Source organism: Caretta caretta, chromosome 7 (assembly GCF_965140235.1).
Source record: "Caretta caretta isolate rCarCar2 chromosome 7, rCarCar1.hap1, whole genome shotgun sequence".
NCBI lineage: Eukaryota > Metazoa > Chordata > Testudines > Cheloniidae > Caretta > Caretta caretta.
In genome coordinates this window covers 104,800,308-104,827,800 of record NC_134212.1, presented here as the reverse complement: position 1 = coordinate 104,827,800, position 27,493 = coordinate 104,800,308, and the positions used below count along the sequence as shown (strand labels likewise).

Genomic DNA, 27,493 nt, shown 5'->3' with positions numbered 1-27,493 from the left:
CAGATCAATATGAGATGAAGTGCATAATGTACAGTAATTACATTTTAATAAAAACCATTGACAGGTTTGCAAGTTAAATCAAACAGTGCAATATATTTTCCTTGGCTGGTTCATTCTTTGTATCTATCTAGTTGTAGCTCTATGACTCTGTATATAAACTTTACAGATCTATTAAGCATATATTTTATATACAAACTCAAATCAAACTGCTGGGACACAGAAAAATCAAATGTATGGACTCTAACTTCATATATTTTTTCTCCCTCTTTTAACTTATGCAACACATTTGACACATATGACTGCTTCATTAAGAATCTGATAAGCCAAAAAAAATCAGAAAGTAATTAAAAAATTCCCCCACTAAAAATTCCCATTCAAGGTTTAAATCACGGGCCTTAAACCTTTAATTCTGCAGCACACTTCTCTATCACGTAAGTGTTGGGAACACGGGGAAGGGAAATGCAGCATATAAAATAATATAAAGCACAGAGCTAATCTACGAAGAGTTATTAAGCACATAAAACAAGGAGTCATCACCAGTGTAAAAAATGCACAGTTTTGTCTCAGTTCATGGGCATGTAGCTACAAATAAGAGGGAGCTATGACAGAGATGGAGGACACAGAATGTCTTTTTTTCTTCTAGTGAGATTACTGCTCTTTATCAGCAAGGAAATATATTATAAAAATGTATGTATACAATTTAAAAGCTTTCCACTCGTTTGAAGTTTTCTGATGTGAAGATAAATCATAATAAAGCTTGCAAAGTTGACCAAGTATTGTTCATTATATATATTTTTGGGCATTCTCTGTTTTTTTGGACTTCTTCCAGCATTTCAGTGGACAGCTTTTTAAGGAAGGGAGGAGAAAGAAAAAAACCCTTTCCCTGTAACACTGAGAACTCAAACTCCACCCTGATTCACAAGCAGCACAGCTTGTTGCACCCAGCTCAGTGTATAAAGTGCTTTTGTTTCATTTTTAATACACAAAGCCTGCTTGTCTTCTTTTGCAGCTCCTCCCCTTTGCCACCCACTTGTATCCGATTCCAGTGGCACCCCTGCCAAGAGAATTAGGGAGTGCTCCCTGCTAAATGGCAGTCTTTGTGTGACCGCAAGTCGGCTGGTACTATCTCGCAGAAACAAAAGCAGAAGCCATTTGCCTAATACTTATTAATCTCAGTTGCCTACGCCACGCAGCTATTAAAAAAAAAAAGCTTTAAACATGTTCACTTGCAGTATATAAAAGTGTATAAAGAAGCAAGCCCGACAATCTATTGAATTACTCATTCACAACAAAGTAGCTACAGTTTTACAGTCAACTACACACTTTATTAAACAAACAGAAAAGAAACAGGAAATTTCCCCTTGCCTGGAAAATGTTGCCTCCACATTCTTCTTCTTATTAAAAACCGCACATGGTAGCAGAGGGAGGGAGGGAAGGAGGGAGAAGGAGGGGGGGGAAAACCCCACACAGGATAAAATACTACCACTTTCAGTGCGTTGACTCTCCTCTCGTCTACGAAGGAGTATCTTCAAACAAGCAATCCCACAGCCCACAGCTGCAACATCTCAAGACAAATGTCTCTTTGAACACGGAGGGAAAGAAAAGGCTTTTGTCCTGAGCTACAGAATAATAGTCTGAAATTGCTAGAGGAGTTACAGTCACCTCTGTGCAGCTCCAAACTCTTTAGAGCACTCCCTCCAGACTTTGCCGAAGCTTTTAACTAATCATAGTTCTTTCCCAGCCCTTGAATAAAATCATGTGAGTGCCAGCCAAAAAATCGTATGCTGTGCACACTAAAGGGCTTGTATATGTCAGGTTTTTTTTCCCCCCTCTCATTGACTTGCACATACGCCTCTTTTCTTGGTTGTCTTGAATGGATTTAATCTGTGCCATGCTGCAGTTTTTCATTACTTAAAGAAGTCAAACATGCTGCTCTATGTACAGTATATGGAACAAGGCTCCATGTTCAAACCGATAGCTTGCAACAACAACAATCCAAGGGATCAACAGCAATAGGGTTCAGAGATCTGATTTAGATAAGCACCCAAAATTAAGGGGCCAAATTTATTCTTGGTGTGTAAGTCAACTGTATTCCAATGGGTTCACACCAGAGATGAAATTTGGCTCTTTAGCAGCGCCATTTGCATTCACAAAACTGGGCTAGCAATCCTGGAGATCCCTACTCCAGTTGGTCCAGATATCTCTGAGGACAGCCTTCATTGTGACCTTTTGGCTCATCTGCTTTTGGCTGAAATTAGGAAGTGCAGAGGGTGTTCAACAATGAAAAATAATGGAAAGAAGAAAACATCCATCCATTCCTCGTTCCCAGACCCATACCTTAATCATAACACTGTTCTTCCTTGACATCCCATGCCATCTTAATGGGTCACCATAACCACCGTGACTTGCCTAATTAACAGATATATGTGCCCATGAACTCCCGCTCTGCTTTCCCTCCCAGTTTCCAGATGTTCTCGCTATGCCTATGGGCCCAATCCTGCACCCCCTTTCTCATGCAAGTAGCCCCTACTCAGCCATGTATTTTCACTTGAATCAATGGGAGTAGTTGTGTGAATATAGATGTGCAGTGGGTTCAGGACACCTGTGTAGCTTAGCATCCTCACTGCCAACCACATTTGCCCATGTATTCAGTTCCTCTTATAAAGTAAATTAACTGATAGCATAAATCCTTTGCGCTCTGTCAATTTTGATCAGGGATTTCATTTGCTAAAAATCAATTTGTTAGGGTTTGAGTATATTTACATGAATGCTAGTCTGAATCCACGGTCCCTCAGTTATTGATTGTAGCACTTATGGCCCTGTATTAAAAGTAGCATGAATTTCATTTGTGTCCCAACTTTGGAAGCAATTGTGATTTTCGATGATTAATCAACATTTAGCCATTGTTCTCTTTACTTCTGTTGTATATTTTATTTATTGGCTGAGAATTCTTGTTGCTGTTTGTTTTGTTGTTGTTTTTGTTGACCGGGAATAGAAAAAATAACTGACCCAAACCTCAAACCAAACCACTCCATGGAGATCCTGTAAATCTGGATTCATTTCCTGGATCTGGCAGACTTTTAACATGACTGCGCAAGTCATGTTAGCCTCTCTGCATCTCAGTTCCCCATCTATAACACAAGGACAATAATATTGATCCATCTATTGTACGTATATGGTCCCCTTTACAGTAGCATCTGAGCACCTCAAACTTTTGACTGTATTTATCCTCACAACACCCATGTGAGGTATTATCCCCATTGCACAAGTGAGAAACTGAGGCAAGGGAGACAAAGGCAACAGAGGAAATCCGTGACAGAGCTCTGAATTCAATCTAAGTCCAAGGCCAGTGTTCTAAGCATGCTGCCTCTGTAGCACTATATAGCTATGAGTCACTGTGCAGTTCAGTGTTGTGAGGATAAATTCATTAGTATTTGCAAAGCTTCTGGGAATCTTCGGATGGAAGTTGTGTATTTAAATGGAAAGTTAAAGAATAAAAAGACCAAAATTCCCACCAGATGCCATGGAATCACAGTGGTTCAGGCCAGACACCCATAGTCTTGGATGGGGATTTGTTCTGCACAAGGACAGCACCATCAAGTCCAGCAAATTTACAAAAAAATGAGATTGGAGTTTTTTCACTGAACAGATTTTAAAAATATAAAATATTTAAAATACAGAAAACAAAAAATATGTTTAAAATCTGTTCGGTGAAAAAACTCCAATCTTATTTTACAGGCATACACCTTTCTGTGGTGCACAGGGGTCCTGTTATAAGTACACAGCACACTGGACCAAGCATTATTCAAGTCTCACTTTAGATATGCAGTTTAACAGCAAGGATTGCTATAAAGCAGTGGATCTCAACCCACAGCCTAATCAGCACACAGCTGCAGCCTATGTGACATCCTCCGGGCCATACGGGTAGTATATATATATTGTGTGGATGTGGCCCACATAACACCCATAGAGCTGCATATGCAGTCCACAATGATAGGTAACCGGCTGAGAACCACTGCTATAAAGCATGCTTTGCTTTCTTTCTGGAGAGCTCATAACTACCTAGTCTAACCTCTATGAAAGTCAATGGGAGTCTTTCTATTGATTTTAATGGGAGTTGGAATGTGCCCTTAAGACCCAGTTAGGCAAAGTACTTAAGCATCTGCTTAACTTTAAGCACCTGAGTAGTCCTCATCTACTTCAAAGAGATTACTCATGAACTTAAAGCTTAGCAGGTGCTTAAGTTCTTTGCCGTGGTTCCGTGGTAAGATAAAAAAGGGACTTTGTTAAACTCAATATTAGATGCCTAAAAAGGGTATCGAGATGATTAGTTAATGTTTGTAAAGCACTTTTAAAACAAAAAGTACTATGCTAAGTATTCTTAGTTGTTATTAACAAGCAGATAACTGGCATAAAATTTTGACATAAATAAATACGAATATTTAGAACGGCCTGGGAATCTTATCCTAAATAATAGCATTAGTCTGTAATAATAACTGTTGCATTTCTAATGACTGCAGTGTTAACTGCTCTACAAGCCAAGCAAAACTGTATTTTGTTACTATCTACTTATATTCATCGATTCCAAGGCCAGAAGGACCACTGTGATAATCAAAGCTGACCTTTTTGATACAGGCCACAGAACTTCCCCAAAATAATTCCTGTTTGAACTCAAGTTTATCTTTTAGAAAAACATCCAATCTTGATTTTAAAACTGGCAATGTATTAACATAATACACAATGGTGTGGTATAAAGGTTTTACCAACTCACAAGTGGCAAAGCGATAAGTGAATTATGTGGGTCACACCAAACAAACTCCAACAAACGTTTACGAACACTGTCTGGTGTCTTTTGCACATCATATAACTTGCAAAACTGAATCCTGCAAGAGTTAATCACTGTGAGTGTCAACACTTCCATAACTGAACTCATTCCTTTAACTTCCCTTCGATAAGTTCTTTGTGAGTACAATTCACATACAAAGGTATACACAAGAACACACTGAAAATGAAACCAAACCTAATAAAAATGAATCAAACTAGTTCTCTTATTACAGGCTGGGAGGGAAGAAAGAGAGTTATTGTTATTTCTACTTGAACATACTTGGAAGACACTCAATACTATGATGATAGGGTCCATACAGGTATCTTGTGCATTAGAGAAATGACCTAAAATAACTTTCTACATATAATAGTGGCACAGTTTTTAAAGTCTAAAATCTCCTGGACTTTTGGGGCCAGAAACAAGTGCTGGGTGTACCCCCTGGAGAAAAACTGCAAAAATCTCCTCTTTCCAGTGAGATAAAACAGCCAGGATCTAACCCTCAGTCCAAAAGATTCTGGCCCTTAAACTAGCTCCCAGTGCAAGACTGAATATTGCCCATCCTGGGATTAAGTCCGCCATTACTTTGTTTTGGGGGGAGGGCAGAGCAAGAGGGAAGGGAGGAAGGAACATCTATGCTTAGGAGGAAAGAAGGGAACATTTATCTGATAGGTTGATTAACAACAAAAAAGGGTGTCTGTTTGAAGATGCTCCAGGGCTTTGAATGTTAGAAGTCATTCTGGGAGGGAAGGACTAGTGGTTAGAGATCACCACGGAGCCCCATTGGAGGCCCTACATAGTTAAGATTATGCTGAGTTCTTCAGTTAAAGCATGGTTCCAATGTCTTTATTAGGGATGAAATTAAAAGTATTTCAACCCCACAAGGGAGCACTTGGAGTCTCCTGCAGACTTCCAAAGGTCTGTAGCCAGGGCCTCTGGAAACCTTAGCAGATCCTCAGGCCACTGGGAGATGGAGGGCCCCTTCCTCAGCTGAGCTCCCCTGAAGTTCTACAGTTGTAGACTACAGGGTCCCTGGGCTGCCTAGCTCCAGCTTCCTTGTCTGTCCCTCCATTGCGGATTATTCTGCAGCACCCCGTGTCCCTAGAGCTAGAAACCATGCAGGGTAGTATGAGCTAGGGGAGACAGCCAGGTAGCCCAGGTACCAAGGGTGAACTTATCCATTCTCAAGGTCACTAAGAAGCAAAGAGGCAACCCTTGACCCCCTTGAGCTCCTTCAAGTTTTCTGTTTTAACCTAGCTTTTACCTGAGGAAGGTGTGTGCTTCAGCCGCAAAACATATCTACTTCAAACTTTTGCACTTACAAAGTGAGGTGTGTAAAAACGGGTGTCAAAGTCCCATCCTGGCTCAGCTGAAGTGGGCTTGCTTGTATAAAAAAGAAACTCTAAAGAACTACTCTACAATAGCAGCCTCCCCTCTACAGTAGAGCCCAGGAACTCAATGCAGCTTCCCCCTCTCCAGAAAACCTTTTCCTGGAGAAATTCCTAAGCTTCACAGCAGAGGGGAGTCTGGAGATCTCTGGGGGAGAGAAGCAGCAAACGTTCCCCTCTCTTAAGGAACTCAAGTTCCTGGAGCTATAGAAAACTGTCTGCAATTGATGCTGGTGTTCTGTGAAAACTACTAGGGCCTTAGTGCAGTAGAAAACCTTATGCACCTAGCACATAAAAGTGGCTTTTTGCTGTTGTTTTTTAAACATGAGTCTTATTTAAACTTTAGCTACACAACTGGAAAGTTATTGTGAATAGGAGGTAAGCATTACAAATATGGAAATGACCAGCTGTGGTATTTGACGCTGATGTTTCAGTATCCTTATAGCTTTGACACTGTAGATAGGCATAATATAGTCAGGCATACCCCCTTCCTTTCCTCCCCACACCTCCATCAGAACATAGAGATATATGTAACCCACTAGTGACACCATCCAACAGCATGATGTCCCCTCTCAACCTTTCCAGACCACTGTACCCCTTTCAGGAGTCTGAATTGTCTTATGTACCTCATTTAAAAACTACTTGCTTACAAAATCAGACATAAAAATACAAGTGTCACAACACACTATTACTGAAAAATTGCTTACTTTCTTATTTTTACCATATAATTATAAAATAAATCAATTGGAGTATAAATATTGTACTTACATTTCACTGTACAGAGCAGTACAAACAAGTCATTGTCTGTATGAAATTTTAGTTTGTACTGACTTTGCTAGTGATTTTTATGTAGCCTGTTGTAAAACTAGGCAAATATCTAGATGAGTTGATGTACCCCGTGGAAGGCCCCTGGTTGAGAACCATTGCCCTACGGGACTTGAAATCAAACTTCAAGCTTCATGAAAATCTGCAGAACTTTCCTTCTATTAAAGTCTCTCTCATCAGAACAAAATCTCATTGAGGAACATGCTGGATACTGTTTCAATTATTAAAGCCTGGTGTGATCCATGAAGTATTTAAAATGTAACAAGAAAAGGAGTACTTGTGGCACCTTAGAGACTAACCAATTTATTTGAGCATGAACTTTCGTGAGCTACAGCTCACTTCATCAGATGCATACAGTATGCATCTGATGAAGTGAGCTGTAGCTCATGAAAGCTCATGCTCAAATAAATTGGTTAGTCTCTAAGGTGCCACAAGTACTCCTTTTCTTTTTGTGAATACAGACTAACATGGCTGTTACTCTGAAACCTGTTAAAATGTAACATAATTCAGCTTTCCATTTACACTGTACCTTCCATCGCAAGGTATTTGTGCTTCACCTTGATTTCCTGGATGCCGTCAGAACCATTCAATATGTAGGCACATAGCCTCATGCATCCAATGTGTCTGTCTAGAATTATGTGCCTGGTCCAACTCCCAAACAGTCTTTTCACTGACCTCAGTGTGAGAGGGAAAGGTCCTAGGTTGGTAGATAGAATAAAATTGCTCTGACAACCAACCTACTCTTGTCCTTGACAAGTTTAGCACCAAGTTATTTTGCCTTTGGGTACGCAGAAGGCATTTTGAAGTTCGGGTAATCATAGCTGCATCCACTAGCAGGGGAAACGGATGGACAAGTCACAAATCAGCTGGGGGAGTTTGGTAACTGGCAAGGAGAGGTGAGATATATAGCAGGAGCTCAAGGATCACCAGAGAAAGCTGAAAAAAACTGCTGGTCAACATATTAAGAAGCAGAGGAAGAAGGAGTGAAGGCCAATGGAACTTAATTGTGTGTCCACAGGAAGCATTGGAAGTTGATAGGGGACACATGACAGATGTTCAAATAGGGGGAGAGTCCAAATGGGGAACTAATGGATGCTACCAGGAAAGCTAAAACATGTGTCTGGAAGAGGAAAGGCTCAATCAGGAGTGAGACAGGACAGCTCAGGCAAATAAATAAAATTAGCAAAACCATTGTTAAGGCTTTTTGTTGTGGTGGTAAGAATACCTCAATGACCCCACAAACTTTCCCATCACTGTGTGGGGTTTGAGTTCACTGACTACTGTTAAAGACAAGGTGGTAAAGGCAGTTAAAACCCCACACAACTCCCTGAAAATGTTCCCCTCCATGTCCAAAATAGAAATATGGAATTTGGTCTTAGTGGTGTGTAAGAAAAGCTCTTCAAGAATTATATCATCCATGAGCATGACAAAATACATTCCATATAGTGTTCCCACTTGGCCCATTGAATATTTTCTTTCTCTTGAGCGTAGATATTTGTCTTTGTGGCACACACAACAGCCATATGGCACTACAGAAGAGGAACAGCAATCACATGTAATTTGTCCTTTGTGTCTATCACATCTCTTCCTATCATCTCCCATTGAAACTATTTATTTGCTCACATTTATTAAAATGGAAAACGTAGATCAAAAAAGACACAAAAACCAAACCGTCTGTACAGGATGCAAACTGTTTTAAAAAAATGCAAAAATCAAATGCACACAACTAGAAAAAAACAGTATTTTGCAGTGTGTTGATGTCCAAATGAAAAGTGGTGCTAGTAAAAATTGTCTTGGTGCAGTATCTGTGTTGGAAGAAGTACAGATTGCTGACAGAACAGCACAAAGCAGTCAGGCAAAGCCCACGGAAAGAGGTGCATTGATATCAGCCATCTGGACACAAGGAGGCCTAACTTGAAATCACCCCTTGGGATTCAAGGGCTTCAAAGGTATTTTGAAGACCACATGTACAAATGTAGACTAATGAACAGATTGCCAAGGGTTGTGGCAGAAGCCTCATCACTTGGGACAGCTGAAACGACACGATGAAAACATCAGAAAGCAAACTGGATGGCCTTGTTCTTGGTTATGGTGGATCTGGATCCAAAGGTCCAGCTGCTACAAAAGCAGCACTCTTGCTGTGCACCCATATTCTGATCAGAAGTGTTTTCACTCCTCTTGCCCCCTACAGCACAGGTAAGCTGCACACATAATTATGTGGCACATAATTTTCATCACTGGGCCAGGAAACCGAAGCTGCATACTTGTGAAACACACCCCTTGTCCTCATAACCCTTTTAGTACTCTTGCTGTGGCAGTTTTGTGGAGTGGCAAGGACTTCACTGTATGTAACAGACTTCCACCGTTCATCCTCTTCTGCTTGCAGATTTTCTATTAAGCAAGTAGGAACAAAAGCCAGCAAGAATTTGACCCTTTCTCCGCTCCCATACATTGAATCCACAGTCCACAGAAGTACATGAACGATACCCAGTAAACTCATCTGCAAAAAACACACACTATAGTTTTCAGAGTGAACCATATGGAAATCCTGTTTGTGCAGCACCGTTAGTGCCTTGCAGGAGAGAAGGGAGGAAAGAAATGGGACTGGACCAAGACTCCATAACCAAACACACCCAGTCTTTGGGAAAGTCCTTACATGGATCTGACTTTTCCAGCTAAGGTATCTCTCTCTCAGCGTATAATTATATATAGGAAATGTTACCCACTCAATATACTCTGTCCATTTTGGAAAAAGGGAGTGGTTGAAGAAATACCATAGTTAAGTATAGAGGAAAATAAATCCGGGCATTAATTTAAACAACTTGCCAACGTACTGATTTTCCAGGCTACAAACCACACCTTATATTGCATTCAGTGAACTGACAACTTGATAGTTCAAGCTATGCAGGTTCCTCACAAACAAGAGAAAAAACTGTGTAAATCAGCAAAGCATCTGGATTCAGTTTTTGGAAAATGAAAGTGGTTGAACCTGATTCACTTCCCGCTGCCATATGTATGTTTTAAAGTTCTATTTGCACACTAGTAACCGTGAAATAATAGACATTTAGTGGAAAATAAAGAAAATGCCAGACTTTAAAGTATTTGTGGCAGTTAAATTATGGTAACATTAACCATTTAGGGTTAGACCTTCTGATTATGCTAAACAGAAAATGCTGTAAATATTTCCAAATAAAATGTGCAGAAGTTTTTCTATGCACTATTTTCTAGTTTCCATTACTAAGAGGCATTCCTGAGATCTTACATCAGCTAGAAAACAGGACAACAGGGATTACGTTTAGAAAAGTTTCAATGTTGGGCATATACAAAAGCAGGAGAGGATGCTGATCGCCATTTCATATTGATTTATAGTTTTCATAACCAATCTGACGTTGCCCTAGCTTCACAAATGGGATTCCTATCCCTGCCAAGATTATGAAAGAAGACTGTACTGGTCTGTGGTGGTGGGTTGTTTTTTTAAAAAATAATTCCTGTTCTCCACTTCTACTTGCTGTTCTTCTTCTGTGTGACTGATAGCACTTAGTGTACTGATGCAAATAACGTGGTCATAACCTCCCACCAGTCAATAGTACTCTAAATAAGCAAGATGCTACCTTCCTTAAGGGAGCTATGATAAAAAAGTGGTGATCCGACTATGTATTTTCCCCTTCCCAACTAAATTTAATTGCTGCTCAAAAGTAAGGAGGAAAGAATGGTCTGTGCAGGTGGGTCCCAGATGTGGGGCCTCTGAGAGTGGAGAACTGTTGCTGGAAGTGACATTAGCCATCTGGCCCGGCTGCAGACATTGTAGCAGTAGCTAATAATGTTCACAAAGCAGTGAGGTCTGTTTTTTAAAAAAAATACTGTTGATTATTCTGTTCAGTTCCAGACAGTGGGATAAAATAAAAAGTTTTATGTACTGTGAATGCTCAGCTCACAGCGAAGCAAGTCAGGTCATTCATATACAGCAAAAGAGAAAATGATAAGAACCTCATTTAGAGCTTTCTTGCAATAATTACCATGTGTCTCAACCACTCTTGACTATTTTCTGACTAATAACTTAATTAAGACTTAATTAATATATAACTCCTGATAAAATGACCATTATTCATGACCAAACACTCCTATTAGAGAAGCAGGAAATGTAGCACAGTGCATGCCTCTGCTGTCTCCTACCCTACGGTGGAAACATGTCAGGTACAAGCTTTCAGTAGCACACCTTCAATCTCAACTTCAAAAAAATTATTCAAACGGCCCTCAAACGCTATCCTATACATATAGGAGGCAAATGGAATTTCAGAAAGGTCATCTGCATAGATAAACAAGTAATCCTTCAAATGTCATAACTAAAATTGCTAGAATGTAAAATATTCTCAACTCAAAGTGTGTGGCCTTACCAACGGAACTGCCATTAATGCTAATTAAAGTCCGTCTCATTAAACTGAGACGCCATCCATATGGAGTTTCTTCTTCTTTCCTTTAGAAAAACTGATAGGTAATGGAATGGTGAAGCAGAGGCAGTGACAGGACGTGGCAGAGCTTGCCTCTATAGAGACATATCAGTCCAGCAGCTTTCAAAAGCTCTCTATTTTGCCATTTGGGTTTTACGGGAACACCTTTTAAGGTGTTACAAAAACCAAGCTATTCCTCTTAGGAATCTAGCCCAGTCTTTTATTAATGTTATTTCCAAAGTTGACATGGAAGCCTGTGGTAAGAGACAGTTGTAAATGAAGAAGCACCCAAGTCAAAGGCAGCCTCTAGAAGTGGCACAGAGTGTGAAATAGAAGCAGGCAACGGCCTCAATTCCCTATATAAATGGCACAGATAAGTTGCGACCTCAAAGTGGAGTTGTAGCCACAAGGGGGCTGCATTGTAGCCCTTGCCCTGGGTTGGGTGATTGGATTTGAGCTCCCCAGTCCATCTACATTTCTCCTGCAGTTTCATCCTAAGTGATAAATTTCAGGACAATGTCCACAAACTCTCCAACAGCCTAAGGCCTATACCTCATGGCTTATGTGAAGAACTGTCCTTTGAAACACTTTTTCAAGTGTTCTAAGCAACCTTAATTCCCGCTGAAGTGAATGAGGGCTGAAGATGCTCAGTACCTTGCACAATCAATTCCTCAAGGGTCTGACTCAAGGCCCATGGAAGTCTATGCAGTCTTTCCACTGGGCATTGAATTGGGACTTTAATTTCTAGTTCACCTCTTTCTTGGTGCTCTTCTTGGTACTCACCACTTCTTTCTCTTGTTTTCTACCCTCTTATTTTCTTACTTTTCCTTTTATTCACTCTCCCACCTCTCTCTGATATCTGCATTCAGACACTGAGAGGAAAGGTGACAATTCAGTTTCATAAGAGGAAAGGCAGCCTGTTGCAAGTAGATTTCTCAGTGACTGAGTCTGCCAGCTGCGGAACACCCTCAGATCTCATGATTTCCCTAGAGTAGACGTGCTCACTTTCCCCCAGGACTGGACATGAGGGAATGAGACAGGCAGCAATACAAGAAGGCTGCTACTGGAACTGAAAGTTAATTTACTTGTACAACTAATGCTTTATCAGTCATTTGTAGGGATAGTTGCAGCTGTGTCAAAAACAACTGTGGCACAGGTCAAGTTCTTGTTGACATTTAATATACTTGAGCGCCATATAAATAAATCAAACAAAACGTTTAATGCAACAGCTATTGCTGAAACTGCTATGTTTATAAAGCAGAGATGGCAACTGGCATCAAAACTATCTCTGCAGCATGGAAATGGACATGTTTTAAATGTGCAAAACATATTTTATTAATTTTGTCCGTGATATAACAGGCATAATCTGCTGCTGTTATGATGTGTATTGTGGTAGCACCTAGGAGCCCCAATCATGGAGCAGGACCCCACCAAGGTGTAAACCCAAACAATTTAGGAACATATTCCATTTACCATCCTCTAAAGAAAAAAACCTCTTCTGCTCTAGGACTTTCTGCTCATCCAGCAGCCTCCAGGCCTGACTCCTCTGTGTTGCTCCAGCCTCCTTAATGCTAACTGCTCCTACCAGTGACACTGGCATGAGTCCTTCATCAATTTAGACTTCCCCTTCCCTGAACTGTTGCAGCCTTTACTCTTTTCATCTTATTCAGGAAACCATTTAGCAAATGCTTAAATCCATCGCTGTTCTGGGCAGCACTGAAGCACATGATTAAAGTTGAGAATATGCTTAAGTGCCCTCCTGAATTGGAATGCATTCCTGAATGGGGCCTTTACTGGACTGAAGTCACCTTGAGGTGCATTACCTGTTATTTGCCAGTTTAGATGGCAAAACAACATAGGAGACTACTAGTCCACATACAGCATAAAAGAGATGTACGTCTGAATTGGTTTAATGCTTCTGAGAGACAGTTTATTCAGTGAGGGCTTGTCTACACTTACCGGACGATCGACACTGCGACACTCGATGCATCGGCAGTCGATTTAGTGGGTCTAGTGAAGACCTGATAAATCGACAGCAGATCACTCTCCCGTCGTCTCATGTACTCCCCCTGATCAAGAAGAGTAAGTGGAGTCGATGGGAGAGCGTCTTCTGTCAAGGTTACTTAGTCTGGACCCTGTGGTAAGCAGATCTAAGCTATTCATGTAACTCAAATTAAGCAGCTTAGATCAACTTTTCTCTTTAGTGTAGACAAGGCCTGAGACTTCTCAGTTCTACCCCTTCCCAACTGAGCTGGTGAATCTGAGAGATAGTACTGTGAAGAACTGACCCACCTGGGAATTAGCACTCAATCTCTTGGAATCCTAATGCAGCAGCTTTTCTTGTGGCCTGTATCGACTTGTCTTCAAGCACAATATCAGAGGTGTGGGGGAAGATGGATTTAATCCTCCCTCCTTTTTTGAAACCATATTTCCAGACTGTTTTGAGATCCCTAAGTATTCTCCCCCATCCGTCAGCTATCACTGGTACCATTTCAGGCAGGATCTATGTGATTGTTACTGCATAAATAATGAAGATATACATCATTCTTTATGTCTTTGTGTGCTAAAAGGAGACTCATTTCTATTTTGCAGTTTGTTCATTTATCAATTAATTATTATTATTATTATTATTATTATTATATTTTTAAAGATGTCTCCCAAGACATATCAATAGAATACACATGGGTCAGCGAGTATGCGGAGACATGTTTGTGGTTAAAGCTAGCTACCCAAAAAGCATGTTCCATCTCAGATGTCAAAAAGAAGGGTTTTACAAGGGACCTGTTGGTTCATCCTGCCCTCACCCGCCTCAACCCTACCTAGTTACAGTAGTCTGCGATGCTATTCATTCAGCAACAGAAAACTCAATCTCCTTGCCAGTCTTCTCTGAAAAGATTTCAGACACCCCACACAATGCAGTCCTTTTTAGCAACTTGCGCTCTCAAGTCACACTTTATCAGAGCTTAAACTGGATTGAATGGATCATAAAATTGGTGTACTGGACAACACAGAAGACGCTACCAAAACAAAAACCTGGCTGGTAAAATAAAGGTTTTGTAAGATCAGGGGAAAGTATAAAATCTCTTTCTGTGGTCTTGATTAAAAATAACTTCCTAACTCATTATGACATAGAAACCACAATGGATAATATTAAATCCTGAAATCTTAGAATATTAGGGCCGTGGCTCATTTAATCAATTTTTTTTGTCTTAGAAAAAAAAGTGGGATCAGGAGATTGAAATACCTTCCCACATTCTAAAATAGTTCATGATTCCTTTCTACATCTTCAGACTCTGCAACTTTATAGAACCTGATTGTTTACTGACTGATGATAGGGTGATGAGCGTATCTTGAAATTGCAAAGGCCATCTCAAATACTGTAATTTTTTAAAAGCATGGTTTTTCTGCTCTTACAAAGTCTACTCAGACACGTAAAAGGACACTTGATTTCGCAATCCAAATTTTAGTTTTGGGGTATTAGGGTGTCTGTTCTTTTCCTGGCTAAGCTTTCTGTGACTGGTTTCAGAGTAACAGCCGTGTTAGTCTGTATTCGCAAAAAGAAAAGGAGTACTTGTGGCACCTTAGAGACTAACCAATTTATTTGAGCATGAGCTTTCGTGAGCTACAGCTCACTGTAGCCAGCCCAGATTTTTTTTTTTTAATCTTTTGTGATTTCAAGGATGCTAAATCTTCTTTAACTACCTAACTGCAAAAAAGACACGTAGAAGCAATATTTCTTGTGATTTCCTTTCGAATTCTATTTTCTGAATTTCACTAAACTTTTTGGACATTCATGGTTGTTGCTCTTATTGTATGTGCAGTTGCTATGTTTTTCAGAAGGAATGAAGATAATTTTTTTTGTTAACTTTTATTATTAAATTTCAAATTCTTTTGCCCCCCATCAAGCTTTTTTGGCTTCTAGCTAGATAATTGCCTTTATTGTAAAACACAACTCTAGTAAGTCCTCAGACAGTACTAATTTCATTTGGTATTATGACCTATTGACCTATTGAAACGGAATTCTTTACTCACTGATTTGCGTGATTTGTGGACTTAGTATTTATATCAATAAGTTTTATTTATGTAAAAAAAAATGAAAATATAAAAAGGGGGAAAAGTCTGGATTGAATCCATACGATCCCTTCTCCAAGTCCTGACACTTCCTAGAAAACTTTGACAAAACATTCTATTCAGAGAGAATTATTTTTCCTTCTGTATCATTTCCCATGGTGAAACACTATTCTTGTATTAAAAAAGCCAAGAATACAGAAAAGACAGAAAAACAGTTTAGCTTATAAAGATGAGAGAGCCAGGTTAGAAAAAAGAAACTCTACATCAGTAAACATGAAGCTTAAGAACTGTGTAAACACCACCTGATCTTTTTAGTATTAATATAATTAAAGAACTAGGAAAAGAAGGAAAAAAGGAAAAAACATCTATGCCCTAATATTAATTTGGGATACATATATTTTAAAAGTGAGTGGACACATTTTTTATATAATAGTGCTTTTACACATTTGAAGTTTATGAGTACACATTTGTGGTGTGTGCCTAATTCTCCTCTTACACCAGATCAACATTGGTGTAGGTTCACTAACTTAAGTGGCACTAGTTCTGAATTAGGTCCATAATGCATATACACACACCCCCTACAAACTTCGTAGTAGTCATCCATTAACTTTTTCAGGTCCCATAACCTGAAAATGGCTTGTCTGAATAACCCCAAAAAGTTCTCCTCTGGCATAAGCAAGCATAATTTGAGACAGAAATGAACTCTTGCAAAAATAAGAGGTGGTTCAAAGTGAGGCCTAGAATGGGAACTGTTTTACAGTCTTAACGTTGGCATTGCTACCATGGCTCCATAGTATCTCTCACAAACCTTTAAAAAAAAACTACTGAGTACAACGTACATGGGCCTTCAGATCTCTTGCATACCTGTGGCCCCTTGGCTAGTTTGTGAGGACAATAGCTACTGAGCGCATCTGGGAGTTTAGAGAACTCCACTTCAGCTTAACAGGGTCCCTCGTAGCTAGTGGGATGAAAGGGATGGGGGAAGAGGTGGCGAGATCATAGGGTTCATGGAGTCTTCCATATCCATAATGTTCTAAAATAATAACTCAGTGTTGCCAAATAACATCCTCAAAAATGGCAAACTAGACCCATGGAGTTTCTTTCACATTGGTTAATGATGCCGCAGCTTCTAGGCCAAGTGATTTTGGAGTTACGGATGGGTAAAACGTATCAAGAGCAATTGTCAAAAACTGTAACCCACAATTTTTAAATACAATGCCTTGTACGACAAACCTCAAATTCTTTCATGATTTAAGACTAAACATTTAAATTTTCAGGCCGGAAGTTAAAGCAGGGTGCAGGATCAAAAATGCCCGTTAATTTAGGGAGTTACTAAGTTTGGTTCCATAATATATTGCCTCATCCCTAAATAAAATATCGAGTAATGTCTCTTTTATCTTGGCTTCAGCAGAAATTAAGACAGTTGCTATAAAATCTTCAGCGTGAAATTTTCTGAAGCGTTCGGCACTGGCCCTACACTGCTCCACTGACGTCAGTGGTAAAACTCCCTTTAACATCAGTGATGAAAATCCCACTCTCTGTCTCTAACAGGCTAACGTGGCCAGACGTTGAGCCCCTCCAGCAAGATACTGCGTGCCCACATCTTCCATCACACTAGTCATGCAGCCCCCCTCAGGAGGGACTCAGCACCTTACCAGATTGAGTGCCTAATGGATTAAAATAACAGAGGTCATGAGTGCACACACATTCTGATTTGTGGCAATCACCACATCTGATACCAAGCAATTACTAAACATTTACAAAAGTAACAGGGGAACAGGGATTTATCCTTAAAATATAATCTGTGCCTAAAATTATATTACAAAAACAAACTGCAATTAAACAGTATGTGTAATATCTTTACAAACAGATCTGTTTAAATCACAGCAATGCGTGAGGGTATCTACCATATCACTATACCTCCGAGCTAACGAAATATATACCTTATGTTATGTCTTTAAAAAAATAAAAGGACATTAACGGAGCAAGTAAAAGCCCCTACCCAATACTAGTGACCTTTTACTCAGCATGAGCCAGTGACACCCCAGGGATAATAACTATGATCATGCTGATGATGCATTTATATAGTGCTTTTCATCTTTATTAATCCATACTACACACCAGCAGATTTTTATTTTTCAACAACAAGAACTATTAGTTATTTTGTGCTCTCACTATTTAATAAATGGTTCTCTTGATGTTCACCAAGGGCCAGATTATAGTATTTGACCACTGGCCCAAGTGGGAAGTGGTATGGAAATGCAAGCTGCACAGGGAGCTATGGGAGGGCACAATCCCGCCCCGTGCAGCCCAGTATGCGTGTACCATCCCATAAGTAGTGAAGCCTGCTCCCTCCAGCATGGTTGGTTCATTCCACAGGCCAGTGGGAGGAAAAGGGGGGCAGGAGAATGTATTTCAGAGCCTTGGCCAGCAGCTCTTCCCTCACCCTTACTGGCTGATAGAAGGAGCAGTCCCTGTGCTCCCCTGAGAAAAGAAACTGTAATTGTGACAGACCACAGCACAGCCTGCACTTGTATTTAGCTCCCTCTCTCATTTAAAAATAGCCCGGAAAATGTTGTCTTAATGTGCCATCTCACAAAGAAATTAGGTTTTAGTTTTAAATAGAACTGTATCACCACACACTGCACAGCATTAACTAAATGAAAGGCGGAGGGAAGACTGATGAGGACATGGATAACATAGTCTGTAATAAACAGACATCTCCCAGGCAAAGACTATTCTGATTGCAATGTTTGTGAACTCTGGAAGTATTTTAATAGACACGGAGAAACAGACATTTTGAATATAGAGGCCCTGATCCTACAATCAGATCCATTTGGGGAGAAATTCATTTGTTGAACTTACAAACCTCAATCCTATAATGCAATCCGTGTAGGCAGATTCTTGTGTCTACATGGGGTCTGACTGAAGTCAACATGCAGACACAAGGGGCCATCTATGCAGACCCGACTGCAGTATCAGGGCCATAGGTTATAACCAGAACATAGACATTATTACCATTATATTACTATTAATAACAGTAGCTTCTATAACCTGACGAAACCAGTCCCTTATTATTTACAGAACTCTTTTCACCTGGAAGGACATGATTTATGGTTGCCACCTGTCTCAAAATGAGTGAAGGAAACTTGACATTCCCTGGTCTGTCCGGTAGCCTCCCAGCCTACATTGCAGGACACTTTAGGCTAGGATTTACAAAGGGGCCCAAGAGAGTTAGGTGCTCACCTCCCATCAAGTGACTCCCAAATACATTTCCTGTGCCTTATTATCATGACACGGCAGCACTGTGATGGAATCACCATCCCACTGTGGCATTTTACGAATACGAGTTTAGATGGAGCGGCACAGGGTAACGATTCGAGGACATCGCAAAGTGGCATCTCTACTGCTTTCAGCCACGTCAGGATTTTGCTCTCAGCTCCTGTCAGATCTTTAGTATATCACTCTCCCTATACGCAGGGAACTGCTAACAATTTAAGTGGGAATTTTGTAGGGAAGAGCGGAATATCAAGGTTAAGCACCAACGTGTGGACACCTATTTACCATATATGCAGCACTGAAAGTTTATCCAATAAACGTCACATTTAAGGGGTCCTATTCTTCCATGTCTGCATTGGCTATTTACATGTGTAACTCCCATGACTGTTAACAGGAATCACCTGTGAAAGTTCCCTGTGCACTATATGAAGAGTAAACCCCCAAAACTGGCTACTCTTTAAATGAAGTTAAAATATTCTGAGCAGAAAATATCTTTATTTTTACATCATTGCTGTATTTCACTATCACTGAAAAGAAAGTCAATTCTGCTGTAGGTAAGAGCAGACTATAGATTTATCTAACAACATATACTGAAACTGGTGAAAATATTTTAAATCTGCCTGAGGTTATAAAACGATAAATCACATTGAGCTACACCGCTGTAGTAAGCCATTTTCCCTTAATGGTTTTCTATATTTTATTGCTTCAATAAAATCCATCACCTATCACCCTAAGAACTTTACGGTTATTCTCAATTAACACACAAAAAACCCCAAGGTTTCAGTATTTTTAAGGTTGTGACACAAACCCACTAGAGGAACAGGAGATGAGAATGATGGACTATCCAACCTTAACTTTGAAAAGAAAAAAACAGCCTCCATAGAAGTTTATGAAAGTTGATATAAACAGTAATTTCTCTACAGCCTTATACTAGCAGTTGATAAAAATGGACCCTGATGAATGGCACTACATGTCTATGTAGTTATAGATCCATCTATAATAAGCAGATTATTAAATATATATGCTGGGTCTAGTCAAACAAATTTAATGGGCTGAGAAAGGTTCACATAATAATGAGATGGGATGATAATATAATCATTTATATTTATGTAGTGTTTGTGTTCCAAAGGATCCCAAAGTGCTTTGTAAACCAACTGCATGGCTGAAGCACAACCATCTCTGAGGTAACCACAGATAATCAAGAGGCACACATTACCCTGCAAGAAAGAGAGGGAAGAGAACATCTTGATGAAGGAATCCAGGGAAAACCCTTACTCTGAGGCAAAGTGCACTGGGATCTTTTACTTCCACACACACATATCACCTCCGTTTTTTCAGGTTTCATCCAAAAGACACCCACGCACACAATAAATTGCAGAGAACTCAATTAGTCTACATTTTGTTTACCCTACTGCCATTCTAGTTAGCAACTACATTTTGGAACAAAAAGAAAACAAATATAACTAAAATATGTTAAATATGTGCACAGCCAGTTTTGTTTTTAAAGGGTGTGACAAGAACACAGAGGCTGCCATCCCATAATAGCACCCTGGTTGCTCTCTCCTTCAGCAATGTCACTTTCACCACGAGCTTTCCTGAACCTCTCTCTAGGTATTATCTCAACAAATAAGTCATCATCATCGACCTGATGTTCTCTCTCTGCAAGTGGCACAGCTGTATCATTTTTGACCAATTCTGACATTATTTGTTTCACTGACACTCATCTCTCCATTCAGAAGAAAAATGGGACTTTCATTCCTGTGTAGGAACTCATTAGAAGTTGTACCAATGGAAAGATTGCCTGAAGAACAGTAGATGGATCTCATCGTAGGGTTCTGGAATGATTTCCAGAGGCACTTGAAACAATCTATTTTGTCATCACCTGAAAGGAAGGAGACCTTGAAAGGAGTGTCCTCTTAATGTCTTGTTCCATTTAGCCAGCTACCACTGATGTACTTCTAGATTTACTGATTTATTTACTTAGCATTATGAATCACAAAAGATGCATAATTAGTGAAGAATTACATTCCTCTGTGAGCTCTAGTTGAACCAGGTGCACAGGTCTATAGCACGGTCTTCCATATCAAACGCAGTTCTGCTACTGTATTCTGTGGTAGCCTTGCAACTATTGTGGGGGTACATGACCTGGACATCCAATAAAGAAGCATGCTTCATGCCAACATTACACACAGAACTCTCAACAGTATTCTTTCCTGGTATATGCTTAGACTCAAGTATTTCCAACATTAGCCATTCCTAGTGCTTTCTGCCCCTTGCAAGGCATGTGAACAAAAATTTAGTTGCTCCTTTCTTGTGAGTCATTAAAAATTCTGGAAATCAATTGGTTAGGTGTGGGAATCACTCAAACCATTTCTGGCTACTGAAAAGAACTGATTCTTCATTCTTGAGATCAGGCTTTCCAGAAAGTAAGGTGCAAACATTCCACGCAAAATAGTTTTGGTCTGAGGATAAGCACAGTCAGTGACGACATCATTGCTGCAGAAAGAATTTCTTTGCATTTGACTCAGATGCTCAGCAAACGTATTCTATACAGCATATCTCAAACCATTACTTTTCTTTATATGCATGATGGGCCAAATTCTCTAGTCTGCTATGGTCACAGAGCACTGCTCACGTGATGTAAAGTGGCTGTGTTCTGACCAGAGGTGGCCAGCGGAGAATTCCCCTTGCACTGGCAAACTGCGCAGGGGCATGCCGGGGGAGCTAAGGGGTGTGCTGGGGCAGATAGTGCACATGACTGAATGGAGCCCCACTGCACTTCTCCTCCAGTGGTGAAAAATCACATCAGGATCTTATGCAACTGGTGCTAGTTAGAGCAACTGAGGTTTTGGAGTCTGAGGGCAGACAGTACAGATCCGGGAGTAGCAACTATGCAGTGGAGCTCAGCTGCAAGGGAAGATCTACCCCCATGTCTTCATTGTGGCACACAATACACATGAAGCATGTTTCCTATCCTATGACTGATCTTTTTTACACCCGCTGTTTCACCCAGTTTTGCTAGAACTTTGTTTTGAACCTTTCCTTTTACCAGCTGTTCATGTGTCTGAGATAAAGAATATGGTTGTGGATTATCTGTTCAATTACTTGCTTCATCTGAATCTACTAGCAGCATCAACAACAGAAGACAACAGACACAATGAAATCAATCCACACGTTTAGTGCTCAACCAGTACACAAGATGTGAAATGATTGCAGCCAGATTTCCAAGTACTCATTGTCTGAGCCCCCTACCTCTTGGTTTGCATACACCCCATACTAAGGTAGGCAAATGAGGAGCCAGGAAGCAGAGGAATCACTGAAGTGGGGTCATGGGGCTTGAAGAGTTGTAGTGGAGCTGGGGTACTACTGAGCTCCTCACCCCAGACACTGCTCAACTCCCCGGGCCGTTTCAGGATTCCTGTCAGGCGATCGGGATGAGGGCTGTCTAGCTTTGTGCTCAGTGCAAGTGTCAGGCCTATCGGTTGGCGCATGCATCGGAAACCAAGGACTAGGATCAGAGTTGGAGTCAGCCATCAGAAGCTGAAGCAAAGGGTCAAGCTGGAGGTCAGGAGCTAGATACCAGAGCTGAGAGTCAAGCTGGATATGGCAGTCAGCAGCTGAGCCCAAGGGTCAAACCATAGGATAGGAACTGGAGGAAGCAGAGTAGCTGGCAAAGAGGGGTTCAAGATGGGGAAAGGACTGAGGCAAGACCAGGTGCAAGTCAGGAGCTGCAGAAACAAGGTAACACAGAAGTCACATGAGCATTGACCAGCCAACGAGCTGCTGGCTAATCAGGCAGCCTCCTGCAGGCCAGCTGTACTGATGAGGCTGCCTGGAGACTAGCTCTGGTGAAGGCCCTGATTCCGAACCCTTCCCTCCCCAACACATCCAGGACAAGCAAGTGCCCCTGACAAACATGGTAACGCAGTGGAAAGATCATTGCCCCTCACAGGATGGCTGACTTAAAGAGCTACCAGCAGAGGTAGTCAAATGCTTGAGATTCAAAGCTTTATGCTGGAGAGCTAGAAATAAATGCCAATTTATTATTATTATTGTTGTTTATTTATATTGTGGTACCACCCTAGCCATGGGATAGGACCTCATTGTGCCAGGTGCTCTACAAAGAGTGAACAAAAGGATTGTCACTGCCCCAAACAGCTTAAAATCTAAGTAATTGCTTGAGTTTCAATCAAAATTCTGAGCATTGGTAGGTCTGTGATAGATCCTCGTAGATCTGAGTTCATACTCTCACGTAACCCAGTTTAATAAAAAGGACCTATGATAATATTGTAGCAATATGCTTCTATCATCATGCAATTGTAAACTGCTAATGTCACAAAGTTCTGTATATCTACACATAGTTTTTATCCTTTACTTTAAAAGCAGAAGGTACTGAAATTAACTGGAATATAAATGCAGATCTGCAGGCATACAAAGTTACTATTTGGTGAGCATCCAATCTTGATTAGCATGTGTTTCCCATAATGATTGGCAACAGCAATTATTCCTGATATGATGCATATGTAAGGGCTGAAACAAGAGGGGAAAGTGTGTTATTATAAAGTGCCCCAAACATTCAACTGTGATGAATTAGCCATGGCATTGTCTTCAGGATCCTGGTATCACACTGAAGGGTGACAAACAGAGTTTGGAAACCAATACCACAAAGTGCACGGATTCTTTTCTTGCAAATCCAGACACCGACATTTTAGCAAATACACAAGAACGTATCATGTAACCTATTTATATACTAAAATAATCAGTCTAAACTAATGAACAATGCCTGTTAACAAGAGACATGAGAGGATAACAACGACTAATATCAAAAGATTTGTATTTATTAATGTTGTAATATAAAGGAAATAATAAACGCCTTCAAACTGAGCTTCTAATTTGTTCTAATCCCCTGGGTATAGCCAGTTCAGTGCTGGCTGCCTCTCTGTCTCAGTCTCTTTAGATTGGTCAGGACAAGCGTTTGCCCAAATCACAACAGCTGTCTGGAACAGCCCTTCCCCTCTTGTTTTTCCCTACAACTTTCCCTTAAAGCACAATGACTTTTAAATCCTTCCAGGCTCAAAGCCCAGTAAGCAGTAAAGCACTAAAGCCCAGCACAAAGTGATATTTATTTCTCCAAGCTATTATTTTTTCATATAAAAATCCAACGGAAAAATAACTCCAATAACATTTGTTATAGCAACAGGCGGACTTGAAGCACTTATGAAGGGTGAATGTGTTGTACCTGTGCCCTGGGATTGGCATGGTGTGCCTGCTTCTTTACACAGTCATCACTAAGCAAAAAATAAAAAGCTGTACCTCAGAGAAGCTCAGACCTTTTCCTCGACTGTTGGAAGAAATTATTTAGAGGAAAGCTTTTGGGGAACTGGGAGTTCTACAGCTCCAGTGGGGAACTGATAAAGAACTAAAATGAACAGCCACAATGGCTGCATAGTGGTTTACTTAATTATAGAGTTGGCAGCATTTGCCATAAAGACAACAATATTACACACAGTTAAAACAAAGGACAAGTAAAAACCATGGCACACAAAGCTACAGGGGAACAGAAAAATGATCAAAACAGAAGATCATTGTCTGACAGCACCAAACCAGTGCCACTGTCCACTTTACTAGCTTCCTTAGAAACCACTTCAATAATACATTACTAAGCAGGAAAAGTTGCGTGTGGTCCAGTAGCTACAGCAGATTGAAAATTGATATTTCTGGCTCTGCCAATGAGATGTGTGACCTACCACACTGACACAGCTGTGCTGCTAAGATTAATTAACTAATTTTGGTAAAGTGCTTAGAGATCCTTGGATAGAAGACTCCACAGAAATATAAAAACACATTATTTAATGACCATATCACATAAAATTAAGATTTGTTACTTAACTTAGCAATCAATAAAAGGTAAAGTTTGTTTTCTTGACTCTAGTTATAGCCTCTGAACTCCAGATTCAGCACGTGCCAAATTTTAAGGACATGCCAAATTTTAACCACGTGAGAAATCTTACTGAAGTCAATAGGACTCAACATACTCAAACTTACGCACTTGCTGAACTGGAGCTTAACTGTGTACCCCATGCTCTGTGAGTGCAACAGCGATAGGTTTTCTAACTTCTTCCCTAGGCTTAGTGGCAAAGACTTCCCCCTGCCCACCAGTTGCTTACCAGCTTCCCAGGCTGGCATATTTGATGTACTGCACTTCCATGTGGAGCCCAGGCATCTGGCCACAGCTGAGGAAATCTATAAGAACTAGAGAACAATTTAGGAAACAACAGAGTAATAACAATGCAGGGTTTTGTTTGTTGGTCTGATGTTTAAAACAAAACAAAGTGATCAAATGGAAATGCTTTAATGCTTTTCCTTTCTCCAGTCAGATCCCCTCTAAAATACAGGAATAAGAATTCTTCTCACTAGGAAGAGAAATTTCAGATTCAGCCATTTTCCTGGACCAGCACAGGGTGGATCATGACAGAGAAATGGAAGAAGAGAGAAGATAAAAGGAAACTAATGATATCTTTCTCCTGCACTGGTTCCCGCTGATCTACCAATCCAGCACTGACAGAAAGCAGCAATCAGTAGCAGACATCCTCCACTGAAGGGGAGGGTAAGCAGTAAATAAACCTCTTGCAGTGATTGAGGAAGGATCAGCAGATGACCCAGCTTATGGAAATTCCAATGACTGGTGTGCAAACATTGCAGGGCGTGAAGCGACAGCATTGCTCTCAGCACTGTCTCCACACTGGCCACCATCATGTCAGACAACACTGCTTAACTGTGGAGGACCACCATGATATTGAATCTTTCTCTAGGCTAAGGAATCAGGAAAAACAACCAGGTAAAGAAGTTCCCAAAGGTATGTCCACACTATATCCCTGTAGCTATGCTGCCATAAACCTATAGTGCAGATGCAACCTATACTATACTAACGGAAGGGGTTTTTCTGTTGGTGTAGGAACACCACCTCCCTGAACAACGGTAGCTAGGTTGACAAAAACATTCTTCCATCAACATACCTGCTTCTACCCTGGGGGGTTAGGTCGGCAAAGCTACATCAGCCAGAGGTGTGGACATAGCTATGTCAATCTATGTTTTAAGTGTAGATCAGGCGTGAGACAGAATTAAGCTCTTACTGTACCTGACCATGAATCTGTTCCTTGAGGACTTGAACCTATCTGCACCTAAATATCCTTGAAAAACTGATCCACGGTGACTAGAATCAATTCAACAATTCAACTACAGCTAATACTTCTTTTAGTTAGTTTCAAATGCAAAACACATTTTGATAAAACTTAGTTTTTTCTTATGTACCCAGCACATTTAAGTTTTATTGAACTATTAAAATACAATTTTAAATGCAGCTTTTTCTGCATTTTTAATTGAACACCAATTTCTATCCAAATGCAGCTTGACACAAATCATGAGCAAGAAATTATCATTTCATAAATAAAAATGTCATTCACCATTTTCTACCATAATAAAAAAATGAAAAAATTAAGAATCAGAATAAATGTATGTTGAGCTATATAACTACCTAAATAAACGTGTATAGATATGTACCCTCTTGATTAGCAAAAAAGTATCAAATTTAGTGTAAAGGCTATATTTAATTGCAAATCAGCATGTTTCAATGGTTATATCAACCAATGAGAATGAACATTTCTTTAGGAAAATAACTAAAAAATACAAATGCAAAACAAGATTTAAATTGATTATTTAAATCAACATTACCTGCTTGCTGATTTAAATCATGATTAAAGTCTGATTAAATCAAAGTGATTTAAATCACAATCCACCCTGCACGGTACTGAAAAGTGTCAGCAGCCAAAGACCCGTCTATAGTAGAGCTCCTAACATTGCTAACCTCATTGGTACTGAACCAGTGTCAGCAAAGCTGTGAAACATTACAAAAATGTCCTCAGTATACACACATCAAGAAGTCACCTTGGTTACTTGAAAAGCAAAGGCCACATAGTGAGAAATCCTGACCATGGATGGCACTGATTTTCCTAATTTTGAGTTCCAGAATTGTCAACCTCAAATGTTCAATAATCATGAGCCAGCCCAACCAAAAATCCGGAGATTAGCTTCAGAATCATGAGATCTTTGATGTTGTTTATTTCCAGTCTGTTTTTTTAGTCTTTAGGCTGTACGTGGGTCACATTTTCAAGGTTTTCCTCTGCCACCATACAGGGTGTATGAAAAGCATTGAATATCGCAAGAGTTGGCAACACTCTCAAGTTCACAGGAATGGAACGCTCTCCCAGATGAAGTCTGTCCCAGTTGGCTGCCTTTAAAGCATACATACTCAAATTCCAATTTATGTAGGTTCATCTGTTGTGAACAATTTTGATATCCCTCTTGTTTTTTTGCACTGATGTCTGCTTTGCGCCCATTCTTAGTATCAATATGGAATTAAACTCTTTGGTTGGAAGGGGTAGGTACTGGAGCTGTCCTTGTTCAGATGTGTTTGATGCCTAGTTGTCTATCGGGGTTGTGCGGCTTTCCTTTCAGATGTTTTAACATCTGATACTGCAGGTTTTGTTCAATGCTTAGGTATTTTATCTAGGTGCCTTGTTAACTGATTAAACAAACAAACAAAGAGACAAAAGGGATATTAATGTGCATGTTTTCTAACTTCTGAGATATGACTAAAATGA

At 40.1% G+C, this 27,493-nt stretch overlaps 1 protein-coding gene across 12 annotated transcripts in view; it reads right to left on the bottom strand.

Moving 5' to 3' along the window:
* CTBP2 (C-terminal binding protein 2) overlaps positions 1-27,493 on the bottom strand; it is a 230,045-nt gene that overhangs the window by 34,328 nt on the left and 168,224 nt on the right. Inside the window, exon 1 of one of the 12 annotated variants that reach the window (XM_048856707.2) lies at positions 1,366-1,469. The exons of the other annotated variants lie outside the window; for them this stretch is intronic. Coding sequence (XP_048712664.1) covers positions 1,366-1,387 — 22 coding nt within the window. The 5' untranslated portion in view covers positions 1,388-1,469. Of the gene's footprint in view, positions 1-1,365; positions 1,470-27,493 lie in introns of those variants that run through there. 12 annotated transcript variants of the gene reach the window in all.